Source organism: Melitaea cinxia, chromosome 2 (genome assembly GCF_905220565.1).
Source record: "Melitaea cinxia chromosome 2, ilMelCinx1.1, whole genome shotgun sequence".
NCBI lineage: Eukaryota > Metazoa > Arthropoda > Insecta > Lepidoptera > Nymphalidae > Melitaea > Melitaea cinxia.
The window spans coordinates 4,298,677-4,315,647 of record NC_059395.1 but is presented as its reverse complement, the minus strand read 5'-3'; the positions used below and the strand labels follow the sequence as shown (position 1 = coordinate 4,315,647).

The following is a 16,971-nucleotide window of genomic DNA, read 5'->3' as shown; positions in this document are numbered from 1 at the left end:
CTAAGTTTTAATAAATGATACTGTCTATGGAAGCTTGAATTATATTTTTTGTGGACCTTGTTTTGAAGCTGTAAAACGTAAAATGGTGATGAAAAACGTAAGATGTAAAATTAGTGGCTGAGTAAGTAAATTAGGTGGCAAATAAAAATAGGAAGGACAAGTAAAAATAATTGTTGATCTTTACTTAACGCTTTTTATAGAATTTTTAGGAGGCGTTGTAAAAAAAAATAAACAACAAATTAGTTTATTAGATTCTATCTCGTTTTCCCGTTACTTATAATAAAATAAGAAGTTAGGTCACATAACAAATAAAGAAATCTGTTTCTAGACTAATTATATCCCCTACATTATTGGTTCTTCGTGAAGGTCCTGCACAATTATTCTCAGAGTCACTTAAATTTACTAAATAATCATTCGTAACATTTATACATAAAAGTCTCTAATAAAGATATTAAAAAAAATAAACAACTTTTGGAATTTTCCTATTTGCGGATCTTCGTGGAATCTGTGAATTATGAATGGTGATTCTCTGATCCTTCCCTGATTCCTTAATTGTGAGCTCCGGACCGCCGTATGATGGTCCGGGAATTTGTGTATCATCACTCGCGCGTTCAAATTTTTTTATGATAGAATGTCGTATTTTATAACGATATCTTTCAAAGCGTACCCTTGATGATACTCTTCGTCGTTCGTCGTCGTTTGCAATCTGAAAAAGACATTATTCAAACATTCATACCTCATATCATTATTGCTCAGTACCTGGATGACCGAGCTTAGCTCGTTTTTTTTTTTTTTTGGTAAATCATGTTCTTTGGAAATTTAATTTAAGGACGAATTACATACCGATTAAATATGAATAATATTTTTCAATCTTACCGTCATAATAAAAAGAAATATACACTGGTTATTTAAATAGTCACGAGTGCAATTAGAAAAAAAAATCGATCTGGAGACATGAGGATTTGAACGGGGGCTTCTTGATCATTTCGGGATCGACCCTTTTCATTTTTCATTTTTTTAATAACACCGGCCCATTGGCACTAATGCCACTAACCCTGCTTTTCGCTCCAGCGTTGTGCTTTCGATTACAACCCTGAGTCTCGATGTTATATTTATTCTCGTATTTATATGCAAATGTATGTATGACGTATTTACTAAACAACTATAAATATTATGAATTTGTATATCATATTTTGTCTTGGTTTAACATATTAGATTTCATTATTTAATGTATTTACATAGTTTTAGAACTCATTTTGACTATTTTTAATGACAGATCTTGATGTGAAGAATTTTAATTAGTTTCACACAGGTAGATTTCTCCCTGCGCAAAACAATGTAGTATATATGTATTATACTGTAATTATATACAAACATTTAATGACAAGTCATCAAAACTAATATGAGCCCCAACAACCAATCCACTTAGCAATTCATTGCTTGTCTTTTAGAAAAATTAAATAAAATAAATATATATATATATATATATATATATATATATATATATATATATATAAGTAAAAATATAAATAAAAAATAAATGAATATATAAATAAATAAACACTTCACACAACGGCTCCCAGTAGGATATTCTTCTGTGTCGGGGGTCCGGAAACACACACAATACACAAGCACAAACGCCCAGACCATGACAAACATCTATATGGCCAATACAAATGTCTGTCGTGAGCGGGGATCGAACCCGCGTCCGCCAGCGCAACAACCAGTGCTATGACCGATGCGCCAACGCGTCCTCTTTTATTTTATTAAGTTTACTTACTTCTCCACTGTCGCTGTTTCCGTTTGTCAAATTTGATTTTTTGGAATTTAAAGATTCATTCAACAAGAATTGTTCGTATTCTGAAAAATACAGGAATTATAAAATACTTCAACAACTTAAAACCAACTTAAAAATAATAAATAAAGATAAACAAATATAAATCAATATGAACATAATTCCATTTATACAAAAGTCAATTTTGGAAAGAATAGAACTGACTGAAAATTTTATGCTTTTGTTTTTCAAGTTATATGATAGCTATAGAAGTATAGACAAAGGGGACTGTCCATTTTCGGCCCAGCGTGAACAGAATCCATAAAAAAAAACAATTATACCAAAAAAAATCATATATTAAATTATGATTATTCGTGATTTTCAGTTGTATTTGATAAACTGATAAAAAGTTTATTTAATAAGTATTTTAATTCATTAATTATATACTTCTAGTTTATTTTCGGTTGGTGATTTGATTACACCACGTTGCCAGTCTTAAACAAACAATTATTATTAACGAACAATCGATTTTAAAATATTTTTAAATCATTTATTTGTTAAAATCGATTAAAAGTATTGTTAAATCGAATTATGTAATAAGAAAAAAAGTCTATAAAAGTGTATTTAGTAAAAAAACGTTTAACTTTGGTGAAAAATAAACTATTTTAGAAACATTGTTATTAACTACATAAAAAGCAAGCAATTAATTATATTAAATTCGATTATCGATTTATTTTGTTTCTTGAAAATATTATTTGTTATGGCAACCCTAAACTACAGACTTTTGCGTCAACATTCATTTGACTTCCATATTCTTTCATAGTGATATAGCAACCTACTGAAAGGTTTTCCGTCAACCGAGAATTCATCACTACTGCGACGTAAAATACACAGTAGGCATATTTATAAGTAGGAAAATATATTTTGTATTTATTTTATATGTTAACGTACAAATCCGATTAGTAGAACAAAAACAATGATTTTTTATTTCAGAAACCTTCTTGTAAATCCACAAAAAAAAAACAAAAAAGAAACACCTGGACACAAAACTGTATCATTTTCTAATTCCTACTTGTTAGTACTACTAACTTAATATATAATTATTGTTCTCAGTGACTGTCCACTCGGGGCCGAAACCCCCATACAAAGTGGACAGTCCCCTTTGCTTTCTAACCGCCTTCCAAAAAAGGAGGAGGTTTCAATACGATTGTATTTTTTATGTATGTTACTTCAGAACTTTTGACAGATTTTTTTTTAATCGAAAGTTGTTACGTGTCTTTTAGTCCCGTTTAAATTTAATTGAGATCTGAAAAGTACTTATCGAGTTATATCTAATAATGCGTATTTACTAGACCATTTTTTCGTCGACTATATTAAGCCGATCTGATAGCATTTTTTGAGTAATCTTTGATTACGCGTATTTACTTGACTATTTTTTCGTCTTCTTATGTTGTATTACTTGTCGACGTAATTGAAGTCGGTTTTTTTTTCGTGTGCGAGCAAACACGGTTATTTTACCTGTTTTTATGACTACGTTAAAGTTCATATATGGTATTTCATAACGGATAAATAAATAGGGTTTCTAGAAAAAAAAATTAAGTCTTATTATAATCAGATCAGTAGCTTTCGAGGTTATCTGGTAAAAAAAAAGACAGCGGGTTCTTTAACTATAATATATTTCAGAGTGTAGTTCAGCTTGTGAAGATGACTGAACGCCTAAATAAAATTAAATATATTGAATGAACCAGATAAAAATTAAAATACTTCATCAAATATTCATATGAAATTGATACAAAAACAAATGATACACCCTGATAAAAAGAATTGATAGTCTTTGAAGAGATTTGTTAATAGTAAACAAATCATATAATAGAGACTATTTTTCGGCCCCAAGCAAATATTTCTTACTATTTAAAATTATTATTTAATAAATAATTAACACATTTATTGACTGGTAACAGGTTATTTTAAATAGTATAAATCGACGCCCCCGAGTCGGTAATCGAAAAAAGCAAATTTTACAGGAAAAATAATTTACTGTTTTTCTTGAATAACTTTCTAATCTCTGGGAGTATTACGGTTATTGATACATCAAATGAAAGCTATTTTTTTGTGAAATGCTATTTTATCACCCGATTTAAATTATATACATCCTGTCAGCTGCAATACGAAAAATATTTTGTAACTAACGGGATTATTGTGGTAAATTTATGAAGAGTGTTGATTTGTAACAGCATACTATCGACTTTAATAACGTTTATTATTATTATAGCTAGTGAACGTAATATATTTTAACCAAGTTATTCTAGTAATTTTCTACATGCAAGAAATACCGTATAAATAAAATACAGTACTAAATAGAAAGTTTAACAACAACTTTTTCATATTACCGTTCATAACAAAAAAAAACCTTTGAAGAATAATAAACCAAAGTTTTTATTTGAAATAAATTAATAATTATGAATCATTTTTATTATATTTAAATACAATTTACAAAAATTATAGCCATAATCAATGATATAAATGAATGAATATAAGAAAAACATATTGAAAAAGACGATTAAAAAAAATTATGTGGTGTCATGGGACACCAGGTCGGAACGAAGTTCATTCGGATAGTAAAGAAGCAACACAATTTTTAAAAAATATTGAATTTTATACATATTTTCTAGTTCTTGATTTTTTTTTTAAATTTTGTTGATTGGTTTTTAATTAAGAACATAAAAGTATTTAGGAAATTTAGTATTTTAGAAAATAACAAATACCGTAAAATAAAATAAATCAAACAAAATAATAATAATTATTATTATATTACTATTAAGTTAAATAAAAAAACACGTGTCTTTATTTATTTTTGTCGACAGCATAATATATAAATAACTTAAAAAAAAAAGTTTACTAGTAATATTTTAGTTTTAAAAACGTCATATTATACAGTCGTGTGACTGATATTACGTCACTTCCGTTATATTTTTTTTTTACGGTTTTAGTATCACATTTTTTTCAGTTCGGTCGCCCCGCCAAATGTCAAGCCTGCCGTAAGGAACTTCGTTCTAACAAAATCAGTGTGAAATTCTAAATAAAAAGCAATAGCAACATAAATTTAAAAAGTCAACAATTACCCTCTTCATTTTTGTCTGTTGCGTCCACATTTTCAGTAAACGATAACGACCTAACGAAAGAAATGATAAAATCGCGGGATAGCGCCACTTTTACAAAAACTCATTAGATCTGTGTGTAAAGCTTTGGTGATTGGAATGGGCTGGTGGTAGGCTTGTTGCAACTCAATATTACCTGGAACTATAAGTGTAACTTGTGTTCGTTTACGTCCTCGCCGTCTACTATTTAAAGTAGATTGTAGATTAGTATCAAGTTCGGAATATGCGTCTTCAAAATTGTATCTAAAAAACAGTTTATTTTCCTGCAAATGTGTCGCTTTAACCTCCATTACGTCCGCCCAGTTGACACATTACTGTTTAACACAATACTTTTCGCCAGTTACTTTAGAGTTCAAAATAAAGTTATATATTTGGTCGGGAGGGTATACCACTTTATTCTTTAAGTTTCTTTCAACGTGGGCCATCATAATACATGGAATCTCCCTCATTCTGGCAGTGTCCCGTTTCGAAAAACCTGTGGGTAATAGAAATGCCTAGTAATTTGGCAGCATAAAGATATCGAGCAAAAATATATCTATTTTTATTTTGCCCATAACATCCATCAGGATAAAGTGAAATGTGGTAATGCCATTTTCGTGGCTAGTTTTAAAAAAATGTAGCAAGGCGCTACCTATTTCCCTACTACCTCTTTTTGCTATTTGGAAGTGCCACACATAACAGTAGCCTTTTTTTCTAAGCGCCTCAAAAACTGTAAAATTATATACAGGATATTTACGCTTGTAGTGAAATATACTTACTTCAGATTGTGGTATACTTAAGACTTTTAGTAAATCAAAAATTGCTATCATAGAACTATTTTTATCAGTAGTATCTATTTCGCCTTTTTTAATTTTTCTAATAATATCTTTTCTTTCTAAATGGTATCTATGATTTTCCTCTAGAGACGCTTTAACCAAAGGATCAGCTTGATCAAATAAAGAACATGAAGGGCATTGATTCTTTTTTGGTTTTAAAAATGAGTAGTTGTAATTTGTAATAAACACAGTTTCATATTGGCGTTTTGTAGCCATTAACATCATTGTAATTTTGATTTTCAAACCACTCAGTCTAAAAGCGATACATTTTTGAAATATTTAAATTTTCTGAAAGAAATTCCCGCTTGGATGTTTTTCGAGTGTAATGCGATTCTACTTTTGGAAACAGTTCAATATGCGTTTTAATACTTAACTCTGTAGCAGTACTCATTTTCCGAGATCTGTTATTGTGAACTACCCTGTTATCTTTGAAGCCCTCATCTGATTTTACCTTCTCTAATGCTGTATACACTATTGTTTCCCAATTTGTAATGTATTAAAAAAAAAAATTTTACAAACTAATACGTCCTCGTCATTTAAGGAAAAATGATATTTTAATGTTTGAGTGCGATTGTTTATGCGTTCTAATGACATACGTTTGATGGTGTCAGTTTTTACATGTTTACTTAAATATAACCACTGAAGTTCCCGATCAACGAGACTATAAAAGTTATCGAATATGCGTTGCCTCTCAGACGAACTAATTTTTCACCACAAACCTCTTTACACGCGCACGTGGGACCTAAAGATTTTTTAGGGTACCTTTTTTTAGAGTTACATCCTTCGTAGGCCTCGCCGCTGTTGTTCAGTTTTTTTATTTTTCTTACAACGCCACTCATTTTTGTCCAGTTTGCATTTTCTTGTTAGTTTTTTTCTTCTTTGTTTGATTTAGCTGGTTTATCCTGGTTACTTGTAACGCTTTCTTCATCATCTGTGCATCTTGCCTTAGAACAATTATGTTCCATTTCAATCTTGTCATCACCCTCAGGACAATTCCTTGGTATGTTTCCTGTTAGTGTCACATCAGTTTTATTGAAGCTTTCGGTTTCTATGTTTCGGGCTGGTTTTATTGTTTCATCTAATTCTATAGTAGATTTTTTACATGAAGTATGTATTGATGCTATATTACTGTCTACCAATGTTACATCATTTGATCGCATAATTCCTTTTTTTTTGTTTTTGAAGTATTCATGTATTTATTTGATTCTACGTCTTCACCTAAAATTATAAATTAAAATATAAGAAGTAAGAAGTTAAACGTCTTCCTTATTTAAATATAATCTTATTTAAACATTATCACAGAAATGAAATTATTACACCATTAAACAACAAAATAGTTTTAATAGGTAGAATAAAGTACTTACTCTCAAAGTCATCTAATTTGTTCACCAAGAACAGCATTCGTTTTACACGAGAATTTTTTAATTCTCTAGGTTTTCTCGATTCCATCTTAAAATACTAATTCAAGTGGTAAACAACAGTATCCTATACAATCTTCATTCACACTTAAACATAAATACATTTATAATAATCAGAATACCATAAAAAGAAAGAGAGAAATGTATATTACAAATTATCGGATGGTGAAGTAAGCACAATAATGTTGAATACCTTCAGGTATCGACATGTTCGAATTTGAAACGAATAGTAGTTGTGCTAATGTTACCAAACATTTAATAACCGATTTTCTTTCTAAAAATTTTGTTATTTGCTATTCCTGTTTAATGTTTTACGATTAATTCGTACGATTATACACGACATAAATATGGCATTAGCGTTTAAAGGAAATTAAAAATTACTGCAAATTATTCACCACAATAACCCAGTAATAGCAACTTACCGAATACCGAAAAGAATAGTAGTTTATGCAACTGTCATATAATGAAGGGTATTAAAACACGAGTGTGAGTTTATGAAACGAGCGCAGCGAGTTTCATAATAGTAACGAGTGTTTTAATACCCGTGTTATATGCAGTTGCATACACTACTTTATCTTCACTAATGCAATTAATCAAACAACAAGAGTAAAAGCTGACAATAGTTTATTTATAATAATTGTTCAAATTTTGGAGGGTACAATTCTGAAAGTTATTGTTAATTATTGATCCAGCAGCTGTAGCGGTCGCGGGGCAAGCAGTAGAGCTCGTAGACGGAGTCGGAATATTTATAATTACTTCATTCGTCTTGTTTTCTATACTGTTCAAGATCGTATTTGAGACTTGAATTTTATTCATTAAAGACTCATCAATGTAGCTTTCAGCCACAGTAGAAGACTTCCACCCTCCGTGTCGTTTCAGTGCGGTTAAATCACCACCACTATCTATGGGAAGGGTCGCCGAGGTGCGCCGGAAGCAATGCCCCGTGTACAACGCTGGGTTAGGCAGATTCAGAAAACTTGCGATAGTTTTTCCCAGAGCACCAAATTTATTAATACCAGTTCTTTGATCGACGCACTTACCCGATCTATAGCTCAAGAAAAAGGCAGGGTTTCGACAGGGGGTTGGTCGAAGTTCCATGTATTTTTTACATACGGCATAGCAGTTGCCCGTCACAACAAAAGAACGATCTATTTTCGTTTTTGTTTTCGAAACTTTCACCATGATTGTACTGTCATCTATGTTAGAGACTTCATCGAACTGGATGTTGTATAGCTCTTGCCTTCGGCATGCCCCCATTATGCCGAAGATTAGTGCAACCTGTAACAATAAACGATATAATAAGCTTGAGGTACATAGCCAAAGCAAAAAATATGATTTATGAAGTAGTAAAGTGTAGGTACCTACTACCAAATTTATACACAAAGCGCTTAAACGGAGTGTCTAGATAACTTGCGTGTGTAGTACGTAAGTACTAGGTAGATTAAATAACAGAACTAAAATACACTTACCTTTTCAAAAAGATACAAAATATCTGGTGAATCTTCCAGGAACATCTTTATTTGACCTGATGTAAACGTCAAGGACTTTTTTTCCTTGTGTCCTTCTGAACTGCGTTTCAGGAACGCTATGACTTTTGAATACTTCGTGATATCAATTTTGTTGTAGATACTTAGTGTGGACTTGAGCATAGAATATTTAGCCCACATAGAAGACGGCTTGAATTTGTCGGAGAGGTCTTTGAGATACGCAAGAATGACATTTTCAGAAAATGATGTAGTTTTCTTTTCGATCTTCCATGCCAAAAAGTTATTATATTCTTTTTCATATAATTTTCTAGATTTTTCTGGCAAAAGATTGTGAGTTAATTTTGTTGCCAATTCTAGAATATCCGGAGGCGTACAAATATCATCGTCGCTATCCATTTTTAACTTTTAATTTATTAAATTAAATTCACGCGTACGTGTATTGTCACAGTGATTTTGCCGCCATTAAAATCTAACCAATGAGAGCGCAGCTGCGCGCATGCGCGCGATGTTATAATGAGATTTTACGATATCGATGTGGATATTATACCATCATGTGAAATTGCTTAAATTGAGTGTTTTGTTGTCTGCGCTATAACAGTAGTAATTATAAGTCAAGTATTGGAAACATAAGTAGAATGTTACAACATTAGTGTAGATAAATGTATATTACAAATTATCGGATGGTAAAGTAAACACAATAATGTTTAATACCTTAAGGTATCGACATGTTCGAATTTGAAACGAATAATGTTAATGTTACCAAACATTTAATAACCGATTTTCTTTCTAAAAATTTTGTTATTTGCTATTCCTGTTTTATGTTTTACGATTAATTCGTACGATTATACACGACATAAATATGGTATTAGGGTTTAAAGGAAATTACTGCAAATTATACACTACAATAACCCAGTAATAGCAACTTACCGAATACCGAAAAGAAATAATATTAATACCTATAATATTCCGACCCATAGATTACGATTTTAACATAACAGCAAAAAGTCCCTAAGAGCAAATTACCGACTTATTACACGGGGGCGTCGCGTCGAAATATTTATTTGGAGCTAAAAAATGCTAATAATAAAAAATAATTGATTTGTTAATTATTAACAATCTTTTAAAGAAACAAATCCTTCTATTAGTGCATAAACAACAATACCCACAGACAGAAAGATCTAATAATTCTATTAAATTCATTGTTATTAAAGTTAAACTAACTCACTGAGAGCCCTTTTCCTTGCTCTATAAGCACGAACTCTTTCAGCGTTTTTTCTCTTACGGCGTAAAATTAATTCATCGTCGGATATTTTCGCACTATCCTTGGTTTTTTCCTTGTTGACCGGTTTATTTAACTCATGATCTGTATCGTTATCCATCACGATAAAGTGAATAAAACATTTACATTAATACACAGATCAAAACACACAAACACTGCACGAATAACACACTTCAGCCTATTTCAGTCCACTGCTGGACATAGGCCTCCACGAATTCGCGCCAAAAATAGCTTGAACTCATGTGTGTTGCCCATAGTCACCACGCTGGACAGGAGGGTTAGTGACTGCAGGGCTGGCTTTATCGCACCGAAGACGCTGCTGCCCGTCTTCAGCCTGTGTATTTCAAAGCCAGCAGTTGGATGTTTACCCCGTCATCGGTCGGCTTTATAACTTCCAAGGTGGTAGTGGAACTGTGTTATTACTTAGTCGCCTCTTACAACACCCACGAGAAGGGAGGGGGTGGCTATATTCTTTAATGCCGTAGCCAAACAGCATATAGCCACACTGCATGAATAAGTGAGAATATAAATGCTACACGATCAGCTGATGCTGGCGCCTTATTGGCCTTGGTTGCTCTACTATGCGCCTTTCACTTTATCCCTACTTCGCGGCCAGCTGTAACGCGACACGTTGTGACATGCGATAGATGAACGAAAATTTTCGTAGCGTTAGAATAAGTTACACTTTAAAAATCAATTTTGGAACACTGTAAATTTTGTAAGCTTGTTTTTTTCTCAGGTTATATTATGATAGCTATAGACAACTTTCCTTTTTACCTGTTTTATGACTACCGCTAAACTTCTAGTATGATATTTCATAATGGACAAACTTTCAATAAATAGGCTTTATAGATAAATATTAAGTATAATTATAATCAGATCAGAAGCTTCCGAGGTTAGCTGGTAAAAAAAGACAACGACTTTTTTAACTATAATAGATTTTACTATAAAAATTGCACAAGAACCAAAATGATACCAAAAAATTAAGTTAACTTACCATTAACGGCTATGTGTAGTTGTGAAGGCTGTTGCTGAATGATTTCCTCAGGTTCAACTTTAATGATATCTAAGTTTGGTAAGTCATCTTGAGACGGATCGTACGACCCATTTGCAGAAGGATACTCCTCGTCATCTGACACAGTTTCTTTCTTAGTATCGACATCCTCATACATAAATTTAACTATTGACTTATCCACTTGGATCGGCTTTGGCCATACTCTATCATCAGACAAATTAAGCTGTGTTTTATCCTCTTCGTACCTCTGTCGGAGTATTTCATCATTTCTCTTAACAATCGCCGTGAAATTGCATGCACGTAACAACAGCTGACAGCATGTTTCGCATATTATTTTAGAATGTCTATCCGATTCTGATATCTGTTGCAATGAAAACAATATAGTTATGGTTAATAGCAAATTATTGCTTTACATGCAACAACCCTGAAAGATGGGAATCACATCGGAATTTGGAAACACACAATAATGAACAATTACCCAGACTACTATATGATATTATGATACTAATCACAAAATAAAATTTGAGAAGACTTGTACAAGAAACATGGGTAAGTCTTTAGATTAGGAGCCGTCGAATTATCTAAGCTCATAATTAGACCGTTTATCGACATAATTTTGTTAAAAAAATAACCCTAACCTATTTGGATTCAAAATGACGGCTCTTAATGTAATGACTAGCTGAAATGTTTGGGTTACACTTGGTATGCTTAGTTACAAGTAACATTGTTTATTGGCTTCACTGAAGCAAATATTCGTAAGCGTAGCGAATATTATGTAAATTAAGATATTAAATATAGTGTATTATTAAAAAATATATATATTGGGTTATCTGGAAGAAATGGCTAAATAACCATATGTCCACCCATTGTACTTCACAGTCTAAATGTTTTTTAAATGTGTTTATTTTTTAAAATGTAGTTGTGGTGTACAATAAAGTATAAATAATTAAAATAAATAAATAAATAAATATATTTTAAACAACAATATACACAAATATATACAGATTAAATAAAATTAATTTGCAGTTTTTTTACTGTGAATTAATTTAAATACGTGTACATTTCATCCACGTCTGCCTTATAGATAGGTACTTTATATTTCGTATTAGAGTACATAAAAATTTAAAACTTTCAAATCAATGGTTTCATGTAAAAATAAAATAAATGTCCCATACCTGTACATTTGCTATTTTCGCTAAGTCCTCAGCTATACTATTTTCCATTCCATCCCAAGGCGGCGTCCAACCCTCGAATATATTGTATAAAACACAGTCCTTATTAAGGATTTGCAAACACGCGCGACACTCGATTGTTTGTTCGCTTTCCACACCAGTTTCTTCCATTTGACTCTCCGTTTCACTCATTTTGGAGAACTAGAGATTATATAAAATACATCTTTATTAAATAATCATTCCACGTGTTTGTGTGTTGCAATGTTTTCGTGACAAAATCGAAGTAAAAACATAAAAATTAACTAAGCTTTTAGTAATTTATAATTCAAACAAACATTCTATTCGTATTTCTGTTAAAACACCTATATGATGATCAATAAAGTTATAGTGAGTTCAATAGAACTAGTATCCACGTTATTTATTTTTGATTTATCAAAATCAGACCATTACTTAAGAAGTTATAAGCATTATGCCATTCCTGGCGCTAAAAATCAGTGTTGTTATAGAGTTATGTAATACGAGTAACTACTAATAAAGTAGAAGCTGGTTTTGTCTACGCTCAATAAGAAAACCTTCCGAAACTTAAGTCTTTCATGGTATTTGATTGCCTAAGTAATAATTGGTTCACCAGCGCTGATATCCATGGTTGTAAATGTAAAGACTGCTTATTTATCTACGTACGTAGATACTTATTAGTAATCTTTAGATCTATACCGTTATTAGTAGGCAGGTGTAAGAAAGAATGAATATAAAATATAGTAGGGACATATTCAGAACTTATGAATAACGTGTGTAAATTATACTTACTTATTAGTATAGTTCTAATCTAAGCTGGTAGACTGCATAATAGTGACTTGACAAAAAGTTCTTACACCTAACTTAGTAGGTAGGCTGTAAGAAGTAGGATGGTGTTCTCGTGAAGTTTTGTAAATGTTTATTACAAAAGTATGAATGGTTAGGAATTCCTATCAGTAATTTTGGATCACGAGATATAGCCATTAGAGTACCCTGTTGCATAAGCTCATTGAAGAAATGTTTGTTCATTTCTTTTAGTTTCAAATTATTCGACTGACGACGCCTTGATGCGACGGTCACAGCACTGGTTTGTGGCTGTTGCGGGTTCGATCTCCGTATATGACACCCATTTGTATTAGCTATATAGACTGTGGTTATCACTCGCATTATCACTAAAAAGAACTAGTATTGTCACGAGTTTAATTTGCTGATTGTATATTGTTTTTTTGGAAGTCTTATTTAGTAAACATACCCCTGTCAATACGTAATTCACGTTTTTTCCGCATTTACCACTCACTTTCACAACATATTAGCTTACAGACATTTCTAAAACTCCATTTACTCTTTATTTGACTAAAAAGAAATAACGTAACTAGACATGTGTAAGTAATGCAATTGATACATTACGCGTGATATTACCCGAACATGAAATATGGCATCACACATGACGCGACGAAATGAAGTATTACCATAGATAAAACATGAGGTGGTTAAGTCTGCATTTTTAAAGGTAGTTCGTCTGTCATAAAAACGATTTTTGGACTAAAGTTGTTAATTTTCTATAAACTGAGTGTGTTTTGGTGATTTTGTTGATACTTAAAGGATATTTGAGCAAAATTAACATGACAAAGTGTTGCATCAGAGGATGTAGTTCAAATTCTAGGGAGAATGACGAAGGATTAACATTTTTTAGGTTAGTTGTAGTTTTTTCTTATATTTCTGTATATTTTTCGTGTAAGTTAAGTTTTAGTTCCATAATAGGAACTGAAGATTACGTTTTTCGCTATTATACATAATTGATTCTTTTACTAACAACTTAAATAATAAAATACTTGTTTGGAATGTTTACATAAAAACATAGTGTTGGACATCATTATGCAAGTTACGATTTATCGATACATACTCTTTATAATATTTTTCTGATTAAATATAATTACGATTATACGACAGTAACGATATGCAATGTATTTTGTAGATTTCCGAGGAACGAAGCCCTTCAAAAATTGTGGAAGGATAGTATAGGCACAGAAAATATTAAACCTTTCAAAATAGTAAGGGTATGCTCAAAACATTTTGAAGAAAAGTGTATCAACAGGACATTGGATGTCGTGCGCCTAAAAGATGATGTGGTGCCAACTCTTTTTCCAGTAAGTATTTATTCAGCTACTTCCTGTATTTTCATTACATAGTATAAAACAAAGCCGCTTCCCGCTGTCTGTATGCTTAGATCTTAAAAAAACTATGCAACAGGTTTTGATGGGGTTTTCTTTAGTAAATAGAGTGATTATAGAGGAAGGTTTATATGTATAATACATGCATAATATAGTAGACGAATACTGATATTTTTTGCAACCGTGTGAAGCCGGTGTGGGTCGCTAGTATACTATAATTCAAATAACAGTGCAAAATCCTACTAATAAAATAAATGTGCAAGCTTTTGTATATGGTCATCATAAATTATGAGTAAACAGGGTTTACTAATTTGTATGAAACATATCACTCATATCCAGATAGTGCATTCCTACTTAATAATAGTTTATTCTATGAACTGTCCAGTGCATTAAATACAGGATGTAAGGGAAAGCTCGGAAAGATCTGAAACGGGACATTTAGACCATCGTTCTGAAATGAAAACTGGTGGAATTATGCATTTGTATGGCTTATAATAAGTTTTAGACTTGCTGATTCCTGCTGGAACACTTCCTTTTGGAATGAGAGAGAGGAACGATATCTATATATATATATATATATATATATATATATATATATATATATACACGGGGGGAAACCCCCGAAAATCGTAGTGACGACTAGTGCGTTTTTTAACTTTTTTCGTCTACTTACGTTGTATTACTTGTCGATGTAATTAAAGTCCGTTTTTCTCGGTTGCAAGTAAACACAATTATTATTAAAAAATAAGATTACGTTTTGTCTTTTTCCTAAGCTTACACTATCTACATTTTAAATATCATTAAAATCGGTTTAGTAGTTATGGAGATACGTGGTAACAAACATACTCACACACACAGTTGTATTAACGTTTATAATATTAGCAGAATCGGATAGGACGTACAGGGAAGTCTCCTTCAGATAACACTTCATTTAATAGAAAAATGTTTTTCAGATCTTGGCAGATAAAGACACAAAAAAAATTGAAAAGTTATCAGAACGAGTCCACCTACAGCAAAAGAGAATAAAGGTACTTAGGCAAAAATGCCGAAGATTGAAGCAGAGGGTGCATGATTTTCAAGGAATCATTGACGAGTTGAAATAACAAAATTTCGTTTCTCATGAAAGTGCTATTCTATTAGAAGAATGTGCCGGCTCTCCAGAGTTCCTTTCTCGGCAAATTTTAAAACATAGAGGTGAACCTTGTACTCGAACATATGGGGAAGACATACGGAAGTTTGCGCTTACCTTAAACTTTTTATCACCCAAAGCATATAGATTTGTACGAAAAACCTATAATGATTGTTTACCTCATCCTCGGACACTAACAAAATGGTACCAAAGTGTAGATGCAGAGCCAGGCTTTACTACTGAGGCATTTAACACATTGAAAATAAAAGCCCAAAACAGTCCAAGACCAATCCTTTGCTCTCTCGTTATTGATGAAATGGCTATACGAAAGGGTATGTATTGGGACAACTCAACTAAAAAGTTTTATGGCCGAATAAACACGGGTATCATGGAAGAATCAGATTCCACTGAGGAAGCCAGTGAGTGTTTCGTTATGCTCCTTACGTCCATAAATGAGGCATGGAAGCTCCCAGTGGGATATTTTTTTATTAATTCTCTAACAGGGGAGCAAAAATCCCATTTAGTTCAAGTGTGCATTCAAATGGTAGAGGCAACAGGTATAAATATTGTTGCGCTTACTTGTGATGGACCAGCAGCCAATTTTGCCATGTTCCAGGATCTAGGATGTAACTTGCAGAAATGTCAAGAAAAAACTGGGTTTGCTGTAGACCCAAAAAGTTTTTGCATTTATAGATCCATGTCTTTGCATTAAATTAGTACAAGATTGAGTTTAAATACATTAAGTTACTACTCGATCTTCAAGAGAAAGAAGGTCTTCACTTAGAGACGAAATTAAGCAAAGCCCATGTGGATTTGGCTACTCAAAAAATGAAAGTGCGTCTTGCTACTCAGTTGTTTAGCAACTCTGTAGCAGATGCACTTGAATTTTGTGAGAATAATTTAAAATTGCCTCAATTTCAAGGTAGTAGTCCAACTGCACAATTTATAAGAATTTTTAATGATGTGTTTGATTGCCTCAACAGTCGTTCTCTTCGACCTCCAGGCTGGAAAAAAGCAATTTTTTGTAAGAATCACGGAGATGTCATTCAAATGTTTGCTGATGTTAATATATACATAAAAAAAATAAAGTTGGAAACAGGGCAATTAATAGTAACTTCTCGTCGCAAAACAGGATTCATTGGTATGCTTGTGAACATGTCTAGTGCACTCAATTTGTACCAAACAATTGTAATAGAAAAACAATATTTAGAATACTTGCCGTTATACAAAATTTTACAGGATCATCTGGAACTTTTTTTTTACAGCTATTCGATCAAGAGGTGGATAAAATTATAGGAATATCTGAAATGTATAAGATTTAAATAGTTACTTTGTAAACATAAAACCGTTACTTATTGAGAATCGGTTTGGCGAACCCTGATTTAAAATGTAGATAGTGTAAGCTTAGGAAAAAGACAAAACGTAATCTTATTTTTTAATAATAATTGTGTTTACTCGCAAGCGAGAAAAACCGACTTTAATTACATCGACAAGTAATACAACGTAAGTAGACGAAAAAAATTAAAAAACGCACTAGT

The 16,971-nt window shown here is 32.0% G+C and overlaps 1 protein-coding gene and 1 long non-coding RNA gene across 4 annotated transcripts; both read right to left on the bottom strand.

The window, feature by feature from the left end:
• Positions 1-228: 228 nt before the first annotated feature.
• Positions 229-13,616, bottom strand: LOC123663114. Of its 3 annotated transcripts, none has more exons than XM_045597847.1 (6): positions 13,541-13,596; positions 12,122-12,319; positions 10,929-11,307; positions 9,878-10,015; positions 1,781-1,860; positions 229-706 (listed from the first exon to the last, which is right to left on the bottom strand). In XM_045597847.1, exons 1-6 carry the CDS (start codon positions 13,577-13,579, stop codon positions 452-454), a joined length of 1,089 nt encoding a protein of 362 aa, XP_045453803.1. In that variant the 5' UTR covers positions 13,580-13,596; the 3' UTR covers positions 229-451. The 3 variants fall into 3 exon arrangements, 2 of the variants coding, with proteins under 2 accessions (XP_045453803.1, XP_045453804.1); XM_045597848.1 differs by having other exon boundaries at positions 13,553-13,594; XR_006744618.1 differs by having other exon boundaries at positions 610-706; positions 9,874-10,015; positions 13,541-13,616.
• Positions 6,914-7,653, bottom strand: LOC123663160. Its single transcript, XR_006744621.1, has 2 exons — positions 7,112-7,653; positions 6,914-6,965 (listed from the first exon to the last, which is right to left on the bottom strand). It is a non-coding gene; the product is annotated as an uncharacterized LOC123663160 (long non-coding RNA).
• Positions 13,617-16,971: the final 3,355 nt, after the last annotated feature.